At 37.3% G+C, this 22,817-nt stretch overlaps 2 protein-coding genes across 2 annotated transcripts; one reads left to right on the forward strand and one right to left on the reverse strand.

The window, feature by feature from the left end:
* The first annotated feature begins 391 nt into the window (after window positions 1-391).
* On the forward strand, window positions 392-3,611 carry LOC132553735 (retinol dehydrogenase 16-like). The gene is made up of 4 exons (XM_060218007.1): window positions 392-716; window positions 1,046-1,304; window positions 2,631-2,794; window positions 3,379-3,611. Exons 1-4 carry the CDS (start codon window positions 392-394, stop codon window positions 3,609-3,611), a joined length of 981 nt encoding a protein of 326 aa, XP_060073990.1.
* An 8,292-nt stretch (window positions 3,612-11,903) lies between these two features.
* Window positions 11,904-21,533, reverse strand: LOC132553736 (uncharacterized). Its single transcript, XM_060218008.1, has 11 exons — window positions 21,489-21,533; window positions 20,758-21,010; window positions 19,677-19,959; window positions 18,912-18,991; window positions 17,984-18,283; window positions 17,075-17,193; window positions 15,982-16,331; window positions 14,042-14,942; window positions 13,806-13,827; window positions 12,668-12,988; window positions 11,904-12,217 (listed from the first exon to the last, which is right to left on the reverse strand). The coding sequence occupies exons 1-11, from the start codon at window positions 21,516-21,518 to the stop codon at window positions 11,904-11,906; spliced, it is 2,973 nt and encodes a 990-aa protein (XP_060073991.1). The 5' UTR covers window positions 21,519-21,533.
* Between the last annotated feature and the right edge of the window lie 1,284 nt (window positions 21,534-22,817).

A 22,817-nucleotide genomic window follows, 5' to 3' on the forward strand; every position in this document is an offset into this window, starting at 1 on the left:
CGTTCGCAAATGAGAACAAGATATCCAATAACGGAACCAACGGGCAAACTATCGAGCATCGAACGCGTCAGGCTTCATTGCACAAAAGAATCAATGATATCACTATGACGACCGTCAAACTTTTCCTTCCTCATAATTCATTACGTGGTCCTGAAGATGTTTGACCGACGAACATTGTGATACCTGATATTTGTCATTCTTCAGAATAGCCGATTTCTCCCTTGATGTTGAAAATGTTTGACTTCCAAAATTATGTGTAGTGTAGTTTATGTCTTTCCCAAGGAAATCCGCGTTCAGCCGTGATGTTAAAGATGTTTGACCTTGTGGTACTGTGTATATGTCGTATATTTGTCTTTCCACAGAATAACCGAATCCTCCCGACGAGTTGAAGATGTTTGACCTTCTACCATTATGTGTGGTGCTCCTTATCTTCTTCCTGGTCGGAAGATGGATTATACGGAGTCGGAAACTGGGAGACTTGTCCGGTCGGTATGTGTTTATAACCGGCTGTGATACAGGATTCGGAAACATGCTTGCCAAGAGATTGGATTCTTTAGGTATGAATGTATTCGCTGGTTGTCTCACACAAAAAGGACAACAAGATTTAGACAAGGCAACATCGAAACGTCTCGTTACGATTGCACTAGACGTTACCAGTGAAGAAAGTATCCTCAAAGCATATAATGAAGTTAGACAGAAGCTTCCAAATGGCAAAGGTCAGTGTAGTTACGTAGTTTTACGAGGTATACTACAAAAGTAGACAATAACTTGAAATGATATATTTAGGCGTTCTATCTAGTTAAAATTAGATTTCATTTTAATGCTTGCATTGATTTTGCTCGTGATCTGCCATAAAATCTACATGTCGCCTTTTGATTATTCTTTAAATACAGTATTGTAAATTTTAGTTAAATTAAACTTTTAATTTTGATTTATATCAAAACAACATTTAAGAGACATGCCATATTTAATCGGGATCGAATTTTAGAAAGTTTATTTAATCCGACTCTCGTGTTCAGTTTAATATATTAACTTTTTACAACAGGTCTTTGGGGCCTCGTCAACAACGCAGGAATTGCCGGGAATGCTTCACCGGTGGAATGGCAGACCGTCGACAACTACCGGAAATGCAATGACGTAAATCTGTACGGAATGATCCACGTCACTACAATGTTTCTACCAATAGTGAGAAAGGCTAAAGGTCGTATAGTTAACATCACGAGCGTCATGGGGAGAGTTGCACTCGTAACTGGCCCTTATGTGGTTTCTAAATACGGAGCGGAGGGATTTTGTGATTGTCTGAGGTAAATAAGATATTTTGTTTGACGCACCTGCGACTACAAATATTATACAACGCTAGATAATTGGGCTGTTATCTATTGTACATGTGTGCTGCATGTGAACTGATTTACAATACAATGCTCTTTTCTTTGTTACACTAATTAAAGGTTGTACATAGGATAAATAATTCTAAAATTTCTAACGTCATATTGTCCTCCATACTGGTATGTCACGTGATATCGTCCTCCATACTGGTATGTCACGTGATATCGTCCACTAGACTGGTATGTCGCGTATCATCGTCTTCTAAACTACCATGTCACGTATTATCGTCATCTAGATTCGTGTGTCACGTGATATCGTCATCTAGACTGGTATGTCACGTAATATCGTCCTCTAGACAACCATGTCACGTGATATCGTCCTCTAGATTGGTATGTCACATCATATCGACCTCGAGACTGGTATGTCACGTGATGTCGTCCTCTAGACTGGTATGTCGCGTCATATCGTCTTCTAAACTACCATGTCACGTAATATCGTCCTCTAGACTGGTATGTCACTTGATTTCGTCCTCTAGACTGGTATGTCAAGTAATATCGTCCTCTAGACAACCATGTCACGTGATGTCGTCCTCTAGACTGGTATGTCACGTCATATCGACCTCGAGACTGATATGTCACGTCAAATCGTCCTTCAGACTGACTGGTATGTCATGTCATATCGTCTTCTATACTACCATGTCACGTAATATTGTCATCTAGACCGGTGTGTCACGTCATGTCGTCATCTAGACCGGTGTGTCACGTCATGTCATCCTCTAGACTGGTATGTCACGTCATGTCGTCCTCTAGACAACCATGTCACGTGATGTCGTCCTCTAGACCGGTGTGTCACGTCATGTAGTCCTCTAGACTGGTATGTCACGTCATGTCGTCATCTAGACCGGTGTGTCACGTCATGTCGTCCTCTAGACTGGTATGTCACGTCATGTCGTCCTCTAGACTGGTATGTCACGTGATGTCGTCCTCTAGACCGGTGTGTCACGTCATGTCGTCCTCTAGACTGGTATGTCACGTGATGTCGTCCTCTAGACCGGTGTGTCACGTGATGTCGTCATCTAGACTGGTATGTCACGTGATGTCGTCCTCTAGACCGGTGTGTCACGTCATGTCGTCATCTAGACTGGTATGTCACGTCATGTCGTCCTCTAGACCGGTGTGTCACGTCATGTCGTCATCTAGACTGGTATGTCACGTCATGTCGTCCTCTAGACTAGTGCGTCACATTTGATTTGGTAATTATTTTGTTTTATTTGATGTTTGATAGCCATTTCTGTTTCGTTGTAGATACCAGTTATATAACTGTGGTGTAACTGTTCACATTGTCGAGCCTGGATTCTTCAACACCGGTATTGTCAACAACGCTAACATCGAGGCGAGCATGAAGACGTCTTTCGAAGCACTCGACAAAGAGCAAAAGGAATTTTATGGCGAAAACTATATTCCTGAAAGTAGGTGATCTATACAAATATACTATTTGTAGGTTTGGATAAGATTTTCTGGTATCTGATATTTTGAGTAATTACAAAAATAGGAAAGAAAAACAAGTTTCCTAGAGTGTTTCTGCATCTTCTCATGTCTCCGGATTATCTAACTTAAACAGGTTTTCGGTTAAAAGATTAGTTCTATCAAATTATCATATCATATCTCGAAAATCTTATACCATAAGGTTACTCTGAATCCGTAATAATGATTTCACTGCGGAATTATTCTCTTTTTTTGTGATATGGAGTTCTATGTGGCCGATGATCGTGGTTCTCGGTTTTATAATTTCTGTTTTCCCATGAGAACCCGGCATGTTGAAGAAAATTGATATGGCGAGTGTTAATATAACAGAACAATAGATAAGGTATTATATTCTCTCTTTGTACTTAAGTATCCATGTAAACGTTTGTTCATATTTGGCTCTCATTTTATTAATTTTCGAGTTTGCATTACGATTGCTTTTTGAAATTTGATTCCTTCAGTTGTATCTTATTACGGACCTAAATATAGATATGAAAATTCAATGTCGTTTATATCCATATTCCTTTAGTGATGGTGAACGCAAACAAGAGTATTGGTGCCGCTATGTCCCCTGATATATACAAAGTGGTGGATGCCTTTACGCATGCGCTGATTGCGGCGTATCCCCGTACAAGATACGTCGTTGGATTAGACGCAAATGTCGTGTTCCGGTTGATATGGAGCCTACCCGAGTGGATAGGAGACCGACTAGTTGCTGCCTTGGTGAACTATCCTGTACCCGCGGGATGTCAAAAGCATTAACAATATTTCACATTGTCAGATATCTAGAAAAATTAAATTGGTCAGGATGTTAATTTTTTTAATGACAAACATGATATATTAGAATGACGCAGTTTATACATTTTGGCAGTTTTTTTAACTTGTCTTAAATGAGAATACTCAAAATATTTAAAGATTGAATAAAGTCATCCTTTTTCTTCATTTTTCCAGAATCCTTCATTATTTTTATTCATCTATCCCGATTTAGTCTATGGTAGATAGCTTTGGTTATGGGGCACATTATTTAATAATCACCTTTGACAAAATTATGTTAATACAAATACATATTATTAGAGATGAATATAATTATGATATGCTTAGAGCTGGGGTGATATCACATATATGTCACTCTGGTTTGTCAAGTCTACTCCTCAGGTGATGTTAATAAAGAATATATAGATATTTATGTATAGTTATTGTTTGTGGAAATAGTATATGTCATTTTAATTGATATGATAAAATTACGTCTGGTTGTAAATATTCGAAATTCAGATAAACAAATAAACTTGAAGTCTAGGTAGACACTAATAGCCAAGGTCAAATGAGGCCGAGTGTCTAGGAAGACACTTATAGCCAAGGTCAAATAAGGCCGAGTGTCTAGGAAGACACTTATAGCCAAGGTCAAATAAGGCCGAATGTCTAGGAAGACGCTTATAGCCAAGGTCAAATAAGGCCGAGTGTCTAGGAAGACGCTTATAGCCAAGGTCAAATAAGGCCGAGTGTCTAGGAAGACACTTATAGCCAAGGTCAAATAAGGCCGAGTGTCTAGGAAGACACTTATAGCCAAGGTCAAATAAGGCCGAGTGTCTAGGAAGACACTTAAAGCCAAGGTCAAGTGAGGTCGAGTGTCTAGGAAGACACTTATAGCCAAGGTCAAATAAGGCCGAGTGTCTAGGAAGACACTTAAAGCCAAGGTCAAGTGAGGTCGAGTGTCTAGGAAGACACTTATAGCCAAGGTCAAATGAGGTCGAGTTCCTAAGAAGACACTAATAACCGAGGTCAAATGAGGTCTAGTGACTATGAAGACACTTATTACTGGGTCAAAGTGTAAATGTACACCTTTCTTGTTGTTATTGTTGTTGTTGTTCTCTAAATGCAGAATTTAATCTCGAAGTATAGAAGTATTGTGATCGACCAGTGTGTTATAATTTCAAGGCTCCGAAATTCTCCCGCAAATGAATCTCCCCAAACCAGCCTTCCCTTTTGATTTCCTTACGGGAACCTGCCATTGCATCGCCTAAAAACATACTTTGTGCAGGATATCGATTTCGTGGTTTTTTACACAAACGTGGGTCGTAAGCAATAAAATTAATGAACATATTTCCATCTACATTTATTCTTGAAAAACCTAAAATGTTCTTACATGTAGAACTGTCAGGGACATGGGCAAGTCTATCTGAATCGATATGTAGCGCGTTCACCAATCAGCTGCTAGTCTAAGTATCGATCGCCTAAAATGGTACCTGAATGCTTTAATAGTTATCATTTGTTAGATCGGAGTGTGAAGACTTAACCCCGATCGATTTGTCACGTGACAAAGGGTCTTTATATGTTATATTCATGTCGATTTTCTTTTATTCATCATCGGATCAATGCGCACAAAATAAAGACACCGTTGTCATGTATAACAGACTTTGAAGTTCGAGCTACGAGAATCCTTTGCGATACTCCCAGCCGCTGTATCGATCGATAATGGGCATTCGGTTCTTATCGGAGGCCGACATTCCTACTTCACGTGTATGTTTCTAGGTAACGTATGTGGAAACAATGGACGATTTGGAATGACTGGAACTTACCGAGATAAAATGTGAGTACCCCAGTTTATTATTCTTAGATCACACAGGTATATACAGTAATTGTAGAACGGTTACCTCCAATCAAGGGAAATAACTCGTGTTTAAATCAATTTTCAATATCATGACACAATAGTGTACCAGTGTCCTAGCGAAAGGTATCAATATTTTTTATTCATTAGTCATATGACAGACTTGTATAATTGTATAAAACGGTAAAAGAAAATTGTGATTTTTGAAAAAGTAGAAGGAGCGTGTCGATGTTGCTTGTACATAGTGTTAAATACGGTCTCTGTCGCTTCGATAGAGCCGGTTAATTATCACCCGGAGACCTGTGTTCGATTCCCGGCCGGGACACTCGACAAGAATATATATTTTGGCTGTTTTTTTTTCACATAATAAAAGTTAAAAAATTAAACACACAAACGAAATTACAAATCATCAACAGAAATAAACAATACGAGATTGATAAATATGGTACGTTTTTGTATTATGTATATTCCATCCTCTCCACTATCGTCTGTTCGGTCGTACGTCCTACATCACTCCGATTAATAATGTTTAATCGATAATATGAACAAAGCATTCTGTGTTGCCTTAAGCAGAGTATTTTAACTCATGTCGAATCGAATTTTTATATAAATAAAATGTTCAATAGAAGGAACCAGAATGTTCGCTCAGACTGGAGTCGCTAAGATGCTATTCTGATTTGTAAATTAAATCTATATAAAAACATATATTTAAAAAGAATATCTATAACTTTATTGTGCAAATTATATATTTAAAAAATACATATATAATTTTATTTTGGCGATTCAAATTACAGTTGCGCTACAATATTTTGGTCACAATTGAAATATATATATGAACCAAAACATGAATGGATAAAAATAATAAATTCTCACCAAAACGATAGCACCGATGTTTTTAGTTAAAATAGTGTATACTGTTGATATCATTTCTCAACAAAGAAACCACCTTTACTGTAAGGGGGATAACTCGTGTACAAGAACAAACTTATCTTTGTCTTATTTAGTCCCAGATAAATTAGCCATTTTACAAGAAACTCATATAATTTACTTTCATTTATTGTAATTATTATAAAACTTAATTTTTAAATTCCTCAATACAATGATGGAACACTTTAGCTGAAGACATTCGTGAAAATCAGTCTGTCAGTAAGGTTTTTTTTTACAAAAAATAAGATAGTAGTCCCGCATTACTTTAACATTGGTAGCAAACCCTTCAAATATAACAACATCTTTATATAAGATATCTAGAGGAAAGTCCTCTATGTAGTTACGGTTTCGCTGAAAGTGGTTTTCATTTCTAATTATAGTGTAGTAATTATACCACAATCAGACAAAATACAATACTAATATAGATATAAATCTTGCTGAAACAAATCTTGTATGGGGAAATGAAAGACAACTCTAGAAAAAAAATTAAGATTTCTTTAACTATTGAAAATTATATCACATTAAGTAAGCGTTTTGATTAACATAGTCTGATACTTTTGGTAGTGAGTATTGATTTGTGTGGAATCTATTGTAATAACAGCCAATTTTCGATACACGTTACTCGATACCATTGCAAACTGTTATTTGAACGTGACAACAAATATCAATTACGGCGTCATATACTTTGTATATATAACGTATTCTACAATTTATTCTATTCGCCACGTGTAGAAATTACGTCGAATTATTAAATTTAATTACTATTCATAATATCATCCGTGCAAGGTGTTCCAAGACCCGAAGTTCCATTTGCTGCTGTATAAACTTGTGAAAGGCATTGATATAAGCTCGTAGTTTGTTTTGCTATCCCAAAATACAATAATGTGTCTGTTTACTTTGTTTTCATATTGAATAAGTATTAAATGAAAACTTCTCCGTTTTGAAATTTTATCGTATCCTCAAAGTATGTTATTTTGATTTTGAAAAAAAAATGAAAAAATATAGAATGATATTGTTAGAGATGAAATTTCATTTGATTAAATGTTTTGGTTTCAGAATGTATAGAACATATAACTAAAAGAACCTGGGCTGAAATGTGGACACGGAAACACTCCTGCGGAGTTATCGATCTTGGTGGCGAAGGAAGAATCGATATCACAAACAGCAAGGAAAGCGGGGGGAAAAAGAAATAATTACATGTTTCCTTACAACATATAACGTATAACAGCTTTACGTTGATTTCTTCACACAAACATTGTACTTGTTCAGTTAACACCAGAGACCGCATCCCTGTCTGAAGATGGCGCTAGAGTGTAATCGGTCCCAGAAGAAAATGGGTTTGTTCCTAGTGACAATGATTGTGTTAGAAGTGTATCTCATATTTCTGTTGACTGGTCGCGAGCACAAGTCAGCATTGATGGACGCTTTCCTCAAAAAGGAAGTAGAAAACAGGATGGTTACACCGATTTCCTGATGTAGGGTCACGTGACCTACCATCAACATTACGTCACAACCGTACCACTGTACTTACGCTTTATAATCTACCTTTACACAATGACGTCACACCATAAGATTATTTACTTTTGCCATAAATACTCAGTTTTTAAACTCAAAGGCTTGGATTTTTTTTTTGAGATTACAAAAATGATGATATTCTTTATTTTTATCAATTTGAAGTTACCCAAAGATGGATGATTTCAAACTTGAAATTAAATTGAACTACAAAACTAAAGACAATTCATACCGATATAGCAGGTTAATTCTACTATTGTTAGATAAGAAAATGTATTTATTTAGTGACTAATCTGGGCAATTCCAGTTGAAGCGCTGTCGAACGTTCTGGAGCCCATATACAAATGCTTTCGGGTGTTTCCGGTACCAATACCGGAAATTCCCGAGTTCTTTGTTATTTGTTTGTTGTTTCAATAATAAATCAAAAGTAATTGTTGTTTCAACGTGTCCTTGTATCTTTATTCAACTACTCATACATAATGTCGATGTGAGTTTTCAATATAATAAAACTATTGGTGCCCGAGCGTAGCTCTTCAAAAACTGGGATATGGTACATTGATGGAATGACAGTTCCCTCCCTTCTCATATGTGGGGTGGGGTGAGGGGGGGGTTGGAGGTGGGGGGGATTAGAGAGGCGAAGTCCCCCGACGGAAAATTAATTTCGTGATTTCAAAGATGTTTTGAATCGTTTTCTGAGACAGTTTTTTTTATCTATTAAACAACAACCCCTGACTAAATAAAAGCTAACTTTCTTTTCTTTTGATGCGCGAAAATGTCCATGACAATTTCCGTATCGGTCTTTGATGTGTCACTTTTAGTGTGGTCACTCGATTCGACTTTATTTTGTTTGAAAAACTTATCGATCGCACATCGGAAACGTTGAAATGATAATAATAGAATAGTATGACGTTTATAAAATTCCGGAATGCAATGCACTAGGCCTAGTTATTCAACAATTTTCTATTGATATTTTTTTATTTATCAGAAATATTAGATATTTATTTTCAACCTTAGTTTTGTAATTTTGTCCAACATACTCTATGCACGGATTTTTTTATGAGTAAGCCCGGACTTTTTCTTTCTATGGAAGCTACGCCCCTGTCAGTGGAGAAATAGTTTGGTTAAAACATCTCTTGGAATTTTTATGATGCTATCAGGAGATCGGGTGACCTATTTTAGAGTTACCTCCCTTATAACGTACCAAGTCATTCATTGTAGCAAACGTTTGCAGAATTTATGTTAATTAAGAAATTGATGTCTGTACAATGGAAATACTCTTGTACCAAAAGGGCAGATCTGTGTACAACTGTATAACAGAACTACAAGGCGGCGACAACACACTGATACAGAGGAAAATTCGCTGTAAAAACAAAGCACTCGATACTGAAATCAATGTTTACAATCAGAACAAAAATCACGCCACTTATAATGTGTAGAATGATTTATATAAAACTTTTTCGATATTTGAAGCACCACCTTTCATAACACAACTTAAGATGGGTCGCTTATAATGGGCCTTATCGAGACACCCTAATTATACTTTCATTCTCGATATTAGTTTATAACTTTGTATCTGTTTTATGTTCCATGTAAGTGATGCAATTTACCTGTATGCAAAATTTATGTCTTGATAAAGGGCAGATTGCCTTGAAAATTTGAAAATGCAATTGATCATATATATATATATATATATGTAACAGGAGGGAGATTGGGGGGGGGGGGGGGGTCAATAGTTACCCGGTCCCGTCTCGCCCTGTATCACCGTCAACCCAGGTTCGATGGGTACAGCTTGTATTTTGTTTCCGAAGGAGGACAAACACTGCTAATTTAAATGTAACAATTTATTTAACAGCAAACATTAATTAACAGGAATTATCAACAACGGCATAGGCCTATACCGACACAGAGACCCCCAACACATAAACTTATCTATCTCTGTACAAAATAACATTCCACCCAGCTATAGCTTCCCACCCGATAAAATAACGAATTACGCTACCATCCCCCGATCTACCTCAGAGAAGGTTTTTACCCTGTGGACAGTTTGAACCAATCACAACACATCACCAGAGACAGAACACCCCTGACACGGACGAAAATGCAAGGAAAACAAGACAGGAGAACTTGCACGTGATATACATAGACCTCCGACAAAACGGGTAACAGTTGACAGGACAAAACAATGGAGAGGTCACGGGTACACAGGGTACAAACACTACAGTAGGCCTGACATACGGACACCTGTATAAAGCTGACTAAAACTGAAGCATTGACAGCTTTATATCATATAAAATTACACAAGATATAATGTCCCCCGCTACATATATTTATGATCAATGAATAGCGACAGTACGACCAAGTGCATTGTCAAATTTGTCAAATGTATATGTATATATACAAAAATGTATATATATATAATCAACATTAACCTAAATGTGCCTACTTTGAAATGTTGTCTTTTCGATGACACCTTTAATTTTGGATGGGCGTGGTGTTACTGATAACACAGTTGAGTTTGGACTAGGTTAATGTTATTTTTGTTTGTGTTTATTAACAAATAATACAGATAAAAAATCACACGCACACTACGCTAATCAATACATCATTTTAATAGTTACACATTCTCTATTACGAGCAAAACAATATTTACTCATAACAGGTTTTAAATGACTGGGCATTGTATTGATTGCAAGGCAACATATCTCCATTCATCAAATTGCCACGGTGCTGCCCCCTTGTGATTGTCGGCGGAACAATGACTTGTGTGTCTTTTGTATAATCTTTAAGACAGCAAGTAGTAGGACTTGTGGACTTAAAGTCAACGAGGTTTGCCGTAATTGCTTGTCACGTTGAACTTCACTCGAATAATGGCACGTTTCAGAAAATGAAAATTACGAAACAGCTGTATGATGCAGCATCACTGATGAGTCCTAGAAGGACGATTCAGCGGTATGATGTAGCATCACTGACGAGTCCTAGAAGGACGAAACAGCTGTATAATGTAGCATCACTGACGAGTCCTAGAAGGACGAAGCAGCTGTATGATGTAGCATCACTGACGAGTCCTAGAAGGACGAAACAGCTGTATGATGTAGCATCACTGACGAGTCCTAGAAGGACGAAGCAGCTGTATGATGTAGCATCACTGACGAGTCCTAGAAGGACGAAACAGCTGTATGATGGAGTTCAATTAATATTTTTGGCTCTACCGTATCTTTCTCTTAATTATGAAAAGGAATTATTTACTTGTGTCTTTTGCACAATCCTTCTCTTTAACACCGACGTAGAAACACTGTATAACTACATCAACATTTGAATTTTTATATCAAAATGCGTAAAAATAACCACATCGATGACGTCATGACTTTAAATACACAACTTGTTTTTATTTGATTTTTTTTGCATCTTATTGACTTTAATATGCGCAATGTATCAGTATTCTGGTGTCTGATGGTTGTGTCCCGATATGCCCACTTTTTTTAAATAACATGGACAAAGGGTAAAGGAAAGTCGTTATATGGATTATAATTTTTTTCAGAGGAATTTATCCTGTATCAACCTGTGACGTTTATCTCTGGTTACCTGTGTTTTTAGCCTATGTTGGAAGCTAACCTTTACAAATTGATAATAATTTTATTGTTACTTAAAGAATAAGTTTTGTGTGGTTGAACTTCTATGTTAAAGAATATAATGAAAAAGTAATGAGATTAATTCTAAATATCATATATTGATCTATTAGTGTTTAAAATTCAAATTTTACATTTTCTTAAGACATGTCTTAATTAAAAGATCTGTATTTAATTAAATAATAGCGCTGAAATAATATAAACAAATATGTACTTTTTTATGAAGACAAAATCTTTGAAAAGAATCCAAGTCACTTAGCTAGCCTTATAAACTTCCGGTTCCGGAGAACTTGATCGAACTGGTATTTGTTTAATGTTAAGTTTTATATCACGTTCAGAACAAAAGAGTTTCGTAATAATCAAAATTATTGTTTTTTCCCTGATTTACACGTCTTTATTTTTATTCATCAATTTGTCAGCGAGTGAAGCAAAGTCCATATCACAGTCACGCATGCACACAAGGAGTTGTCTTATCGTAGGCTCGGAGGTTTCGCCCTGTATCCATTTCGTGGTAAGACTGGCGAGTTTCTCTTTTATATCACAGCTTGTAAAGCTTTGGTCGTATCGGTCCAGAGTCGTGACGTCAAAACCAAGTTCAATGAAAAGGTTGAAATATGACTTGCCTATAAAAGCGACGATGGTGTCTATATCGTCCATGGAGGGACACGTGTCTAGCAGCTTCTCCGGGACATCGAGTCCTAAAATGGATAAAAAGGCGCCCGTATATGTGTACTTGGTATCATAAATCCACCAGATGGCGTAAGACAGAGCTCTTCATGAATAATTCGTATATACAGTACAATGATATATACATTATAACGATGTGTTACCCACAGGAGAACACAACGTTTAAGATTTAACTTTTATCGTGTAACCTTGTTTTGTAAGGTTAATAAAACGGACAATGGACACATTGCCCGACTTGATCATTTCTTCGAAAATTGGCGTCGTTCAAGAAAACACAACCTCGTGTCTAAATACAAACTTTTACTCATTAATGACTTTTCATTATACATAAATTACTGACCTCTTAAAAAATTACTCTATCTATATTATACATGTTATTACCAAGTATTTTAATGCATTTTGCTTTTCAGCGTACATGGACAGTGTATATACATTTGTTGTTACGACACAAATTAAATTACCTTGAAGATGTCGACATTCAGCTTGGTTCTGCTCTACAGTTTCCAATAAACTGTCAGCGTGCATCCCGTGTTCCATCATGGCGGCATAGATTTGAGGAAACCGGATATCCGGTTGTCTGTTACACAACGTGATCAAGACACGGGTGACGATTGACCGGAAAGAGAGGTACCGGTATTCCATCAGCGTCTGGTCAATAAGATGACTCGGACAACCAAGCTCCATGAAGAACATCTGAAAGGACCCATCGATGTATTTGGAAATCCGGCCTATCTCCCGCACAGTCGGCTTTCTGTCTGGGATTCCAGATAATACGGTTTTATCTACAATTAAACGGCATTCATCTAATCAATTAATTATAAATATACTATTTGTTATGTTGTTTAGAAACTAATGCCCGGATGATACAACAGAAAATGTTTATTTAAATGTGATTCATCACACTATAACATGGAAGTATACCTCATCTATGCAAAAAGATATAAATGAGTTGGAAAATGTACAAAGGAGAGCAACGAAACAAATACTGGGAACGAAAGACCTAAGCTATGAAAACAGACTGAGTATCCTTAAATTACCATCATTGAGGCTCAGAAGATTGAGAGGAGACATGACCCAAGTATACAAGCTAACACGTGAAGGATATGATAGTGCTGTTTCTGAGGGTTTACTGGTCCCTAACATTAACAAAATAACACGAGGACACAGTCTTTCTTTATTAAAAAGGAGAAGCAGACTGAATTTGAGAAAGTACTCCATCAGTGAGCAGGTGGTTAACTTCTGGAACTCCCTTCCTGATGCCGTTGTCACGTCACCAACAGTCAAAACATTTGAATCCCGATTGGATAACATTGGAGCAATTCCGATTGCATTCACAATCATGAAATAGACAATAACAAACTTATTTATCTTCGGGAAACTTGGTAACTCAGATCTGGATATATATATAGGCTTTAAAAGCCTGCGTCCAGAATTATTATTATTATTTAAATCCACAATGTATAACACAATATACTTAATTTCAAAATGAATGCTGTTTTGGTTTGCATCAAGCATATCATATGTAATATGTCGTAACATATTGCATCATATTCCAAGCCACAAGGATACTGATTTATGTTATGACGTTATATTACTTACCAATATCAGGACAGTCCTGTTCCTAGAAAAAAGAAACCAGACAAACGATATTAGTAAAACACTAAGAAAAATATCGATCAAGATTTATACTAAAAATAGAAACAAACAATAACGAAACAGGTATAATATATATATAAAAAAATAAAGGTACAAATAGTGCTTAAAGACTGATTAAGTAACACTTTTGAAATTTTGATTGAATATTTTATTCAAGTCTTTTTCATTAAAATGCTTACCACATCCGGTTCATCAAACCAAACACTGAAGTGTTTCCGCTCCAGCCATTGGGTCCCATTAGAACTATAGCATTTCATAGAGGATTCCGTCCTAAGGTCATCGACTCGAACTCTTTTTTCTTCCAGGGAAAACCGGAAGTCCGTATGCAGGAAGTAATCATACCCAAGATGACTTTGTTGGTTCATCTGAAGGATTCTGTTAAGCAGGTAATCTAATATCTTTTGTAACTGTATGCCAACCCCTATCATTCGAGTTTCACCTTTCGCTCTCTCTGTTGTAAACATGACTACCTTCATCACGTGACCTTGACAGTTGATGATCATATTCCATCTGTGATCGACCGACAGACAAACTAAACCACGTTGTATGAACTTTGACCCGTCGTATCCTGGCTCGTTCATTGGCTGGAAGCGAACAATACACGCAGCAATGGTTTTGTCCCATATCGCTTGAGGTATGAATGGGTTGTCAAACACGATACACAGGACAGGTGTCATGGTAACGCCTGGATCAGAGAGTATTGTCAATACTACGTTGGTATCTGGCTTCTGGAGCATCCCTGGCACGAGATAGAACGTCACATCTTTCTTCAGGTCTTCAGGAAGAGGTTTAGAGATCAAACCCAACACCTCCATAACAGTGCACAGCATCTCGTATTTTTCTAGAAATCCACCAGACGGGTCCTTTGACAACAAAACCTTTAGAAATGTAAAAGTCAACTTTCCTGTCCTTTCATATTCTTTCCATTGAAGTCTTTCCTTTGGGGATAATCCTGTCTTGAACTTCGGAGCCGTGATAATGTGTTTGAAAGCATCTATCATCCACTGAGGTTTTAGCACTACAACTGGCGAGGTTCCTTCTAGACCGTATGATAGTATCGACCCCGAGAGGTGTAAATGTCTAGAGAAAAAAAAATAACACAATTACAAAAAAATCTGATCGTTTATACTTTTACAGCTTTGACATATGGCATGCCCAATTAAGACAGCTGATTTAAAAAAAAAATGTTTGTGAATTACTACATTATTGCCATAATAGGAAGTTTATTACATTAAATGGCTTACACTCCTCCTCATCTAGATTTTTGACATTTCATTTGATAAATTTTGGTTTCTCTCTGACGTCACCTGTTTTAAAAAATGACCTTAGCGTCAGTGACGAGACTTTTATTGAGAAAAACAGTTGTATGATGCCATTTACTTTATTATTTGCCTCTGCTATATTTGTATTAAAAGTTACTTTTCACTTGTGTGTCTTTTGTACAATCTTAAATATATAACTAAATTATCAAATTCAATTGGATCTCATGGTTGTTCGTGTTGAAGGCATGGGAAGGTTTACCCGCAAAGTATTAAGACATCTTGACTTATTGTAATGATACAAGATAGTGACGTCATAATTACATGTAATCGTTTTTATAATTACCTGGTATCATACAATGAAAGAACGAAAATTTTATTGATATTCTAAAAGACAAGTAAAAAATTTGCATTCGGTGAATTAAAGCCCATCATCGTAACAATGTATATACAGCGTATTCTACAAGTGAACCCATCCCCTAGGACAGAAGTTCGATTGACAAGAAGTGTAAGGGGTAAGGCCAAAACAAATTTTGTAATATAAAGCAAAGGCCAAAATTTAAGTCAAAGTGACCTCCTTTTGATACACAATAGAACCTGGACATATGTTTTCGTTGATTTAGATCAAAGAACAAAATGTAGGTCAAAAGTACCCTACTTTTGATACCACATAACCGATGTAAACTCAAACCGCAATTATGAAATTCCAAAGACGAGTTGCGGTTCTTGCTGTTTCCCTACAAGTTAAGAACCGACGATTTACCTTCGTTCTCTAGACTATAAAACCTCAGAACCATAGAATCACCAATGGAAAAGCTGTCTGATTAATTCATTATTCGACATATACTGTGTCCACTTACAACAGAAATGGTTTGATGTCTTCCTCAGGGAGAGGCACAACCAGCTTGTTATTGATGGCGACAAGTTCCTGGTATGTAAGGACATTCAAGTCTTCGTCTTTCTTTTTGAACAACTCCTGTTCCAGCGCGAGCCATCTGGCTGGGACTAGAGATTTCCATTGGGACTGTAGGTGTGCCACGTCCACGATTTTGTCCCACAGTTGTTGGTACAAGGGTTTGTTTTTGCTAGAGTCGTTCATGTTTTCGATGTGATACATATCCTGGACATGGTTTTCCATAATTTCTCTGATGGCTGGTTTGTTGTATAGCTTCTCCAAGACTTCTCCAAACTTAGCGTCCTTCTCTTCTTCCTGTCATATAAATAACAAACAGTACAGCACGAGATGACATTCAAATGATATATAATTGAAGCCGTTACAGAAAATTTAGGTCCATTGAGAAGAGACGATGTACACACTGTTCCCGAGACCACGAGGTGATGATGTACTTACTGTTCCCGAGACCACGAGGAGACGATATACTCACTGTTCCCGAGACCACGAGGAGACGATATACTCACTTTTCCCGAGACCACGAGGAGACGATATACTCACTGTTCCCGAGACCACGAGGAGACGATGTACACACTGTTCCCGAGACCACGAGGTGATGATGTACTTACTGTTCCCGAGACCACGAGGAGATGATATATTCACTTTTCCCGAGACCACGAGGAGATGATATACTCACTGTTCCCGAGACCACGAGGAGACGATATACTCACTGTTCCCGAGACCACGAGGAGACGATATACTCACTTTTCCCGAGACCACGAGAAGATATACTCACTTTTCCCGAGACCACGAGGAGATGATATACTCACTGTTCCCGAGACCACGAGGAGATGATATACACTTCCCGAGACCACCCGAGGAGGAGACGATATACTCACTGTTCACGAGGAGACGATATACTCACTGTTCCCGAGACCACGAGGAGACGATATACTCACTGTTCCCGAGACCACGAGGAGACGATATACTCACTGTTCCCGAGACCACGAGGAGATGATATACTCACTTTTCCCGAGACCACGAGGAGACGATATACTTACTGTTCCAGAGACTAGGTCCATATGTGAACCAATCAAAATGATCGGTGGAGTTCCAACCTCACTTTCAGTTTTGTCAATAGCGTAGGTAGCGATGGATCGCAGCCAGAATTCAATCCTTTCTGTCGAAAAGAAACACTCATTGATAAGTATAATTGAAATACGTCAATCTGTGTTATAAATTTATTTATACGTATGCCCTTTCCACAGTCCTTTCCAGGCAGTCTATTCTTTCGTTGATTGTGCAAAAGACACAAGTTAATAACATGTTTTGATATAAATTTAGTTAAGATACTCTAGAGTCAAATAGTAAATTAAAGTGCAGCATACAGTTGTTTCGTCCTTCTAAGACTCGTCAGTAATGCTACATCATACAAGTGTTTTGTCCTTATCGGACTCAGTGATGTTAAGGGCTTAGGTTTTGAAGCCAAGGAAAGAACATTCAAACGGAACGAAATCTAGACGATGGGTTGCACTACCCCAATTATTCAATAGATTTCGTATTTTAAAGTTTATCTGATAATATTAACATCGAGTTCGTTTGTAACTGAACCGTGTCCTGACAAACACCAGCAGAAATAATATCTCGAAAGCAGATTGCTTTCATTGATATTTTTATTACATCTCAAACAACAATCTGTTTTATATAGCGTAATTATAATTATTTTCCTAATATATATTTTCTATATGAATACCATTAAAATGAGAAAGTTGTCAGTATGACGTTAACAGCTAGAATGTCAAGTTACAATGTCCATTAACCAGATTTCCGTGGGATATTCCCGTAGAAATAACTTTAAGACGTTAGATAACCAGTTGGCAACGCCTTTACATCGTAGTAGCGGTTAGACGCGTATAAAACACTAGCAAGACGTGTTATGAATTTGACTAACGTGTAAAAATGGTACATACCAAATCCCCCCTCTTCTGTTTCGGGGTCTAGACAAATGGCCACATCAAACACTAGAATAAATATCATATCACTAGACATGAGACAGTGATGCGTGTTATAGAAGATTTTCTCCCCACCAAAATCATAGATGGTCACAAATCCAGTTGGTTCCTCGTCGGTGTTTTCAACACTCATAACTGTTTCCATTGTCTCCATCTGTTCATCCGTGACTTCCGTTTCCGGTTCAAGAGATAGATCGTCTCGATCAGAGAGTGGACTTGGGGGCGTGGTCGGGGAGAGTGATGGGTCGTCAGCGGTTGCTAATAACCGAAGGGATATATGTAATACTTTTCAACGGTACTGTTCAATTTCATCATTTAGCATGAAAAATAAATGAACTTGAAAACAATCATGAAAGAAAATACGGTCCTAACTGGCCTGCAAAGTTTCCAGTATTCCATCTGATAAGTGCGTTTAGGTTCAAATTAAAGAAACAAAATTACAAACAAATCAGTTGATCAAGAATCGTAATTATTTTCCTTTATTTTTGGGGTTTACTTTTTTTTAAAAACTGTCGAAACACTACATCGAAATTAGGTATTTCATATCGTTTATTAGGATTGACTCGAAACGAAATATTGCCAACATTAATGTAAGATTTATTTGTTTGCCTGGCTAGCGATTAACAACCAGGGTCATATTGGAACGGGATTTCCTTGTAGTAACTGGTGACTACGTAATTGAACAACATGATGGAGGCCCGTCACATACCGTCCAGGACATCACTATGTCAGTACTGACTGATCCGTTTTCCAAGAAACACAAACCACCATTGACATAGAGCGTTGGACCTGGTATCGTGGATCTTTATCTGAGGTAACATAAGCCAACAATAATGTAACAAACTCGGCCGTTTAATGTAAGCAGCTGACTTTGTACAATACTTACCATACGATCTGGTATTCACCATAGGTGTGGTTGTCTTACTCTCGTCAGTCTCACCGTCAGATCCTGATCCTTCTGGATCACTATCACTAGAATTAAACAAACCCTTTAATGATAATGATAAACTGACTGAGAAATTTTGTATACGTCAACGCCTCAGAACTCCAAAACATCAGTAATGGTGAGTATTGCTTTGTGTATTTCACATTCTCTCCGTTATAGATTTATCAATTAGTCAAACATTTTCTTGGATCAGATTGGGTTGGTTGTCTTTGTTTTGTAGGCAAATAATAGACAGTTGGGAAAAAAGACCAGAAAACACTGTACCTACAAAGTAACGAAACCTTACTTCAAACTTAAACTCAACGGAGGATGGCAAAATGTACGCGAAAGAAAACCTAACCCAAATAAGTACAAGAATAATAAGACCATGCGTTCTGGAAGGGTAAGAGTCATTTGCTGAATCACCGACACCCACCATATAGTGTATGTCAAACTAAGACAGTGGCCTACTCACAAGTATCAAACTAGTCTTACTGTCATGCCTTCAAAGGAAAAGGGACAAACTTCCGGGACTGGTTCCTCACAAAAACACATTGTCCTATTCTTATTCTAGTCTTAAATAAGCTGTTATATAAATCTTATACAATTGTGCAATTTGACTTCATTAGACTTGGATAAACTTGTTAACACGAGAAATTTCCGGATTGTTTTTAAGTAATTATTGTCAAAGCAATCGTATTTAGTATATATATAAGGCAAGCCTACCTTGACCTGTCTCTGTATCGGCGAATGACACGTCGTAAACGTTGTCGCCCAGTCTCCATTTCTTTACCATTTCGTACTCTCTCGCGAGTTCGCGTTCTCTGATTTACGAAAAGATGATTAGTCAGTAGATATGCTGTGTCAGTAGAGCCGGGACCTTCCTTTGGGATTTGTTCCTCCAGTAACTGTTTCACAAGACATGTCTTCCCAACACCCTCATGTCCAATACAAGTGATTGTAATATTTGACTTTTCCTCAAAGTTCTCGGCAACTCCACGCTGATATTCTGGAACAAATGTCACAGATAACAACAAGAAAATATCAACATGTCAACATAATCACAATCCAAACCACAATGCAATAAAACTTGGCGAAAATATTAACAAAAGAAAGATTTACACGGAAACTCCTGAAAAAGTACAAAGCAAAGTGTTCTGGAACAGTTAGCGTCCTACGCTTCATCAACTACACCCGCCAAGTAAACCTCGGTTAGTTATGTAATGTTTTCAAACGACAACAAGGTACATGTATACAAGAACGGAACTTACAAGCAAACCAGCGAGTTGAACGTCAACTGCATATTCAATTTCTCTGTTAAAATTATTCAACTGTCATTCGCGTTTTAAAGTTAGTAAATCTTTTCAACAATATCTAAGTGAACCTGGATCTTACACATCAACTTTAACGAGGCAAACATAAAAAAAACCTGTGTATAAGATCATTTGCCAGGCCATTTATCAGACGGAAGTGAAAAGTCTTTGATTTGGATATTTGCTGCGTTTGTCAAACATCCAAAAAACTTTAACAAGTGAGTATCTCATTTCAATACATTTTTGATATACAACACAGTGTACCAGAAAAATAGATCAAACTGTTTCTGAAAGTCATATTTTTGAGGACTTGTCAGTAATGTTAAGGTAAACATGTTGTAATCTTGGAGGCAAAAAAGGCAAATTAATATTGACTGAAATGAACGTTTAGATGATGGGGTTAACCAATATTACTAAAGAATGGAATCGAAAGTCTTCAAATGTGGTCTGTTAGGATAAGGAATACCACGAAGAACAGAGTTAATTCCACAGACCTTGTTTACACATGAACTGCCAGAGTTTTTTGTGGTCTTCACTCCTGTTTCTCCAGCGCCGTACAACATCAGATGGTCGTCGTCCCTTTCTGGAGTGACAGCATGAGGCGTCCGGACAAATCCTACAGATGTCTGACCATATGTCCAGCCAAACGCGTCCTAAAATCGCCATGTAATGCAGCACATTGTCTCCTCCGCAGTCGAGAATCGCCAAAGATTCCGGAGGCGTCACGTTTAAAAGGTAACGTGATACCTTTAACAAATAATAATGATAATAATATTAATAAACCACAAAGAAAATAACGATATACCAACAAAATCGAAATCTGAAAGAAAACAATTGATAAAACGAAATGTGACCAGTCTCGGTAATGTCACGTTCTACAACTAAGAACCGAGGTAAAATAAATCCATGTATCATGATTGTGTGTGGTAATGGGCCGGATTACTGAAGTGTTTAGTAATTAAAGATATATTCATGAATTTATGAATTATATCATTATCATTCCTTAACCGAATTTTAGATGAAATAAATATGAATAAAAGAATAAATAAGTAAATAAACTTTTGTTTCTTGTAGAACCATTCGCCATCAATTTAATATTTGATATTTTGTTCGTGATATTCCAGTAGAATTTGTCAATGTCACAGTGTATATTTCCTCAGTGTACCAGGGTATTTACGTCTGTGTAGGTATATTTTCATGTACAAATACTTTGTATGCATTGTACCTTTCTATGGCCTCGCAGGACCGCCCACATTATCGGAGTCCTTCCTTGTCCAGCCCGCTTGTCCACCTTATGGCCGGACTTGACCAGCTTTTCAACTAAGGACAGCTTTCCAGTAGATGCAGCCTCGTGCAGTGGTGGTAGAAACGACATCCTACTGTTAAGGAGATAACACAAATTATGGATCCTTATTGTCGGAAAGAGGTAATGAGCGAAACTGAAGAATAAATAATGATATCGTCGGGTTTTATTTTCATTACATTCGTAGTCATTCTTCATCCAAGAATTTACACACCAACGAAATGATTAACAATTGACCTGGGTCAAATTACCTGTGGATTTCCCGAGAAAGATTTATGCACGAAAACATATCATTTTACGGTAGCTGCAGTATCACAGTTTAGCTGTAGTGTCAATGTGTCTCTGCAGTTTCACAGATAAGCTGCAGTGTCACAGATAAGCAGTAGTGCCAATGTGTCTCTGCAGTTTCACGGATAAGCTGCAGTATCACAGTTTAGCTGTAGTGTCAATGTGTCTCTGCAGTTTCACAGATAAGCTGCAGTATCACAGTTTAGCTGTAGTGTCAATGTGTCTCTGCAGTTTCACAGATAAGCTGCAGTATCACAGTTTAGCTGTAGTGTCAATGTGTCTCTGCAGTTTCACAGATAAGCTGCAGTATCACAGTTTAGCTGTAGTGTCAATGTGTCTCTGCAGTTTCACAGATAAGCTGCAGTATCACAGTTTAGCTGTAGTGTCAATGTGTCTCTGCAGTTTCACAGATAAGCTGCAGTGTCACAGATAAGCAGTAGTGCCAATGTGTCTCTGCAGTTTCACGGATAAGCTGCAGTGTCACAGATAAGCAGTAGTGCCAATGTGTCTGCAGTTTCACGGATAAGCTGCAGTGTCACAGTGTAGCTGCAGTGTCACATTGAGATGACAGAAGAAATGCTTAAATAACACAGAGTTTCTTTCTTCTAATTTTTGAAAACATATCTAGTGGTAGATTTATAAAACTACATTTTATATATGTGGAGCAATTTTTAAAAAGTACACGATTGAGGCCTTTTTTAAAAAATATCTTAACTATTTCAGCTGCCGTGTTTCACTTTGCATTTATTTAGCATTTAATAGTTGTGATATGGCATTCATGGTCGTGGTAAATGAGAGAAATTTGCACGTACACATCATATCGCCAAATATGTATAACGAGTAATATTCCTGACGACATCAAACAAACCAACAATTAAACAAATGATTTAAAATATGACAATTTCTGATATAATTTCTCTATGAAGTCCTGACCCTGTACGAGGAGTGTGATTTTAAAGAATT

The sequence above is a fragment of the Ylistrum balloti genome, unplaced genomic scaffold, assembly GCF_031769215.1.
Source record: "Ylistrum balloti isolate Yb309-2 unplaced genomic scaffold, AGI_CSIRO_Ybal_v1 Utg370346, whole genome shotgun sequence".
Lineage (NCBI taxonomy): Eukaryota > Metazoa > Mollusca > Bivalvia > Pectinida > Pectinidae > Ylistrum > Ylistrum balloti.

Coding starts and splice junctions, on each gene's coding strand:
- LOC132553735 (XM_060218007.1), top strand. CDS start 392: ATGTTTGACCTTCTACCATTATGTGTGGTGCTCCTTATCTTCTTCCTG. Junction 717..1,045: donor GAAGCTTCCAAATGGCAAAG/GTCAGTGTAGTT, acceptor TTTTTACAACAG/GTCTTTGGGGCCTCGTCAAC. Junction 2,795..3,378: donor CGAAAACTATATTCCTGAAA/GTAGGTGATCTA, acceptor ATATTCCTTTAG/TGATGGTGAACGCAAACAAG.
- LOC132553736 (XM_060218008.1), bottom strand. CDS start 21,518: ATGTGGGCGGTCCTGCGAGGCCATAGAAAG. Junction 12,989..13,805: donor ACAGGACTGTCCTGATATTG/GTAAGTAATATA, acceptor GTTTAATTGTAG/ATAAAACCGTATTATCTGGA. Junction 12,218..12,667: donor TGAATGTCGACATCTTCAAG/GTAATTTAATTT, acceptor TATCCATTTTAG/GACTCGATGTCCCGGAGAAG.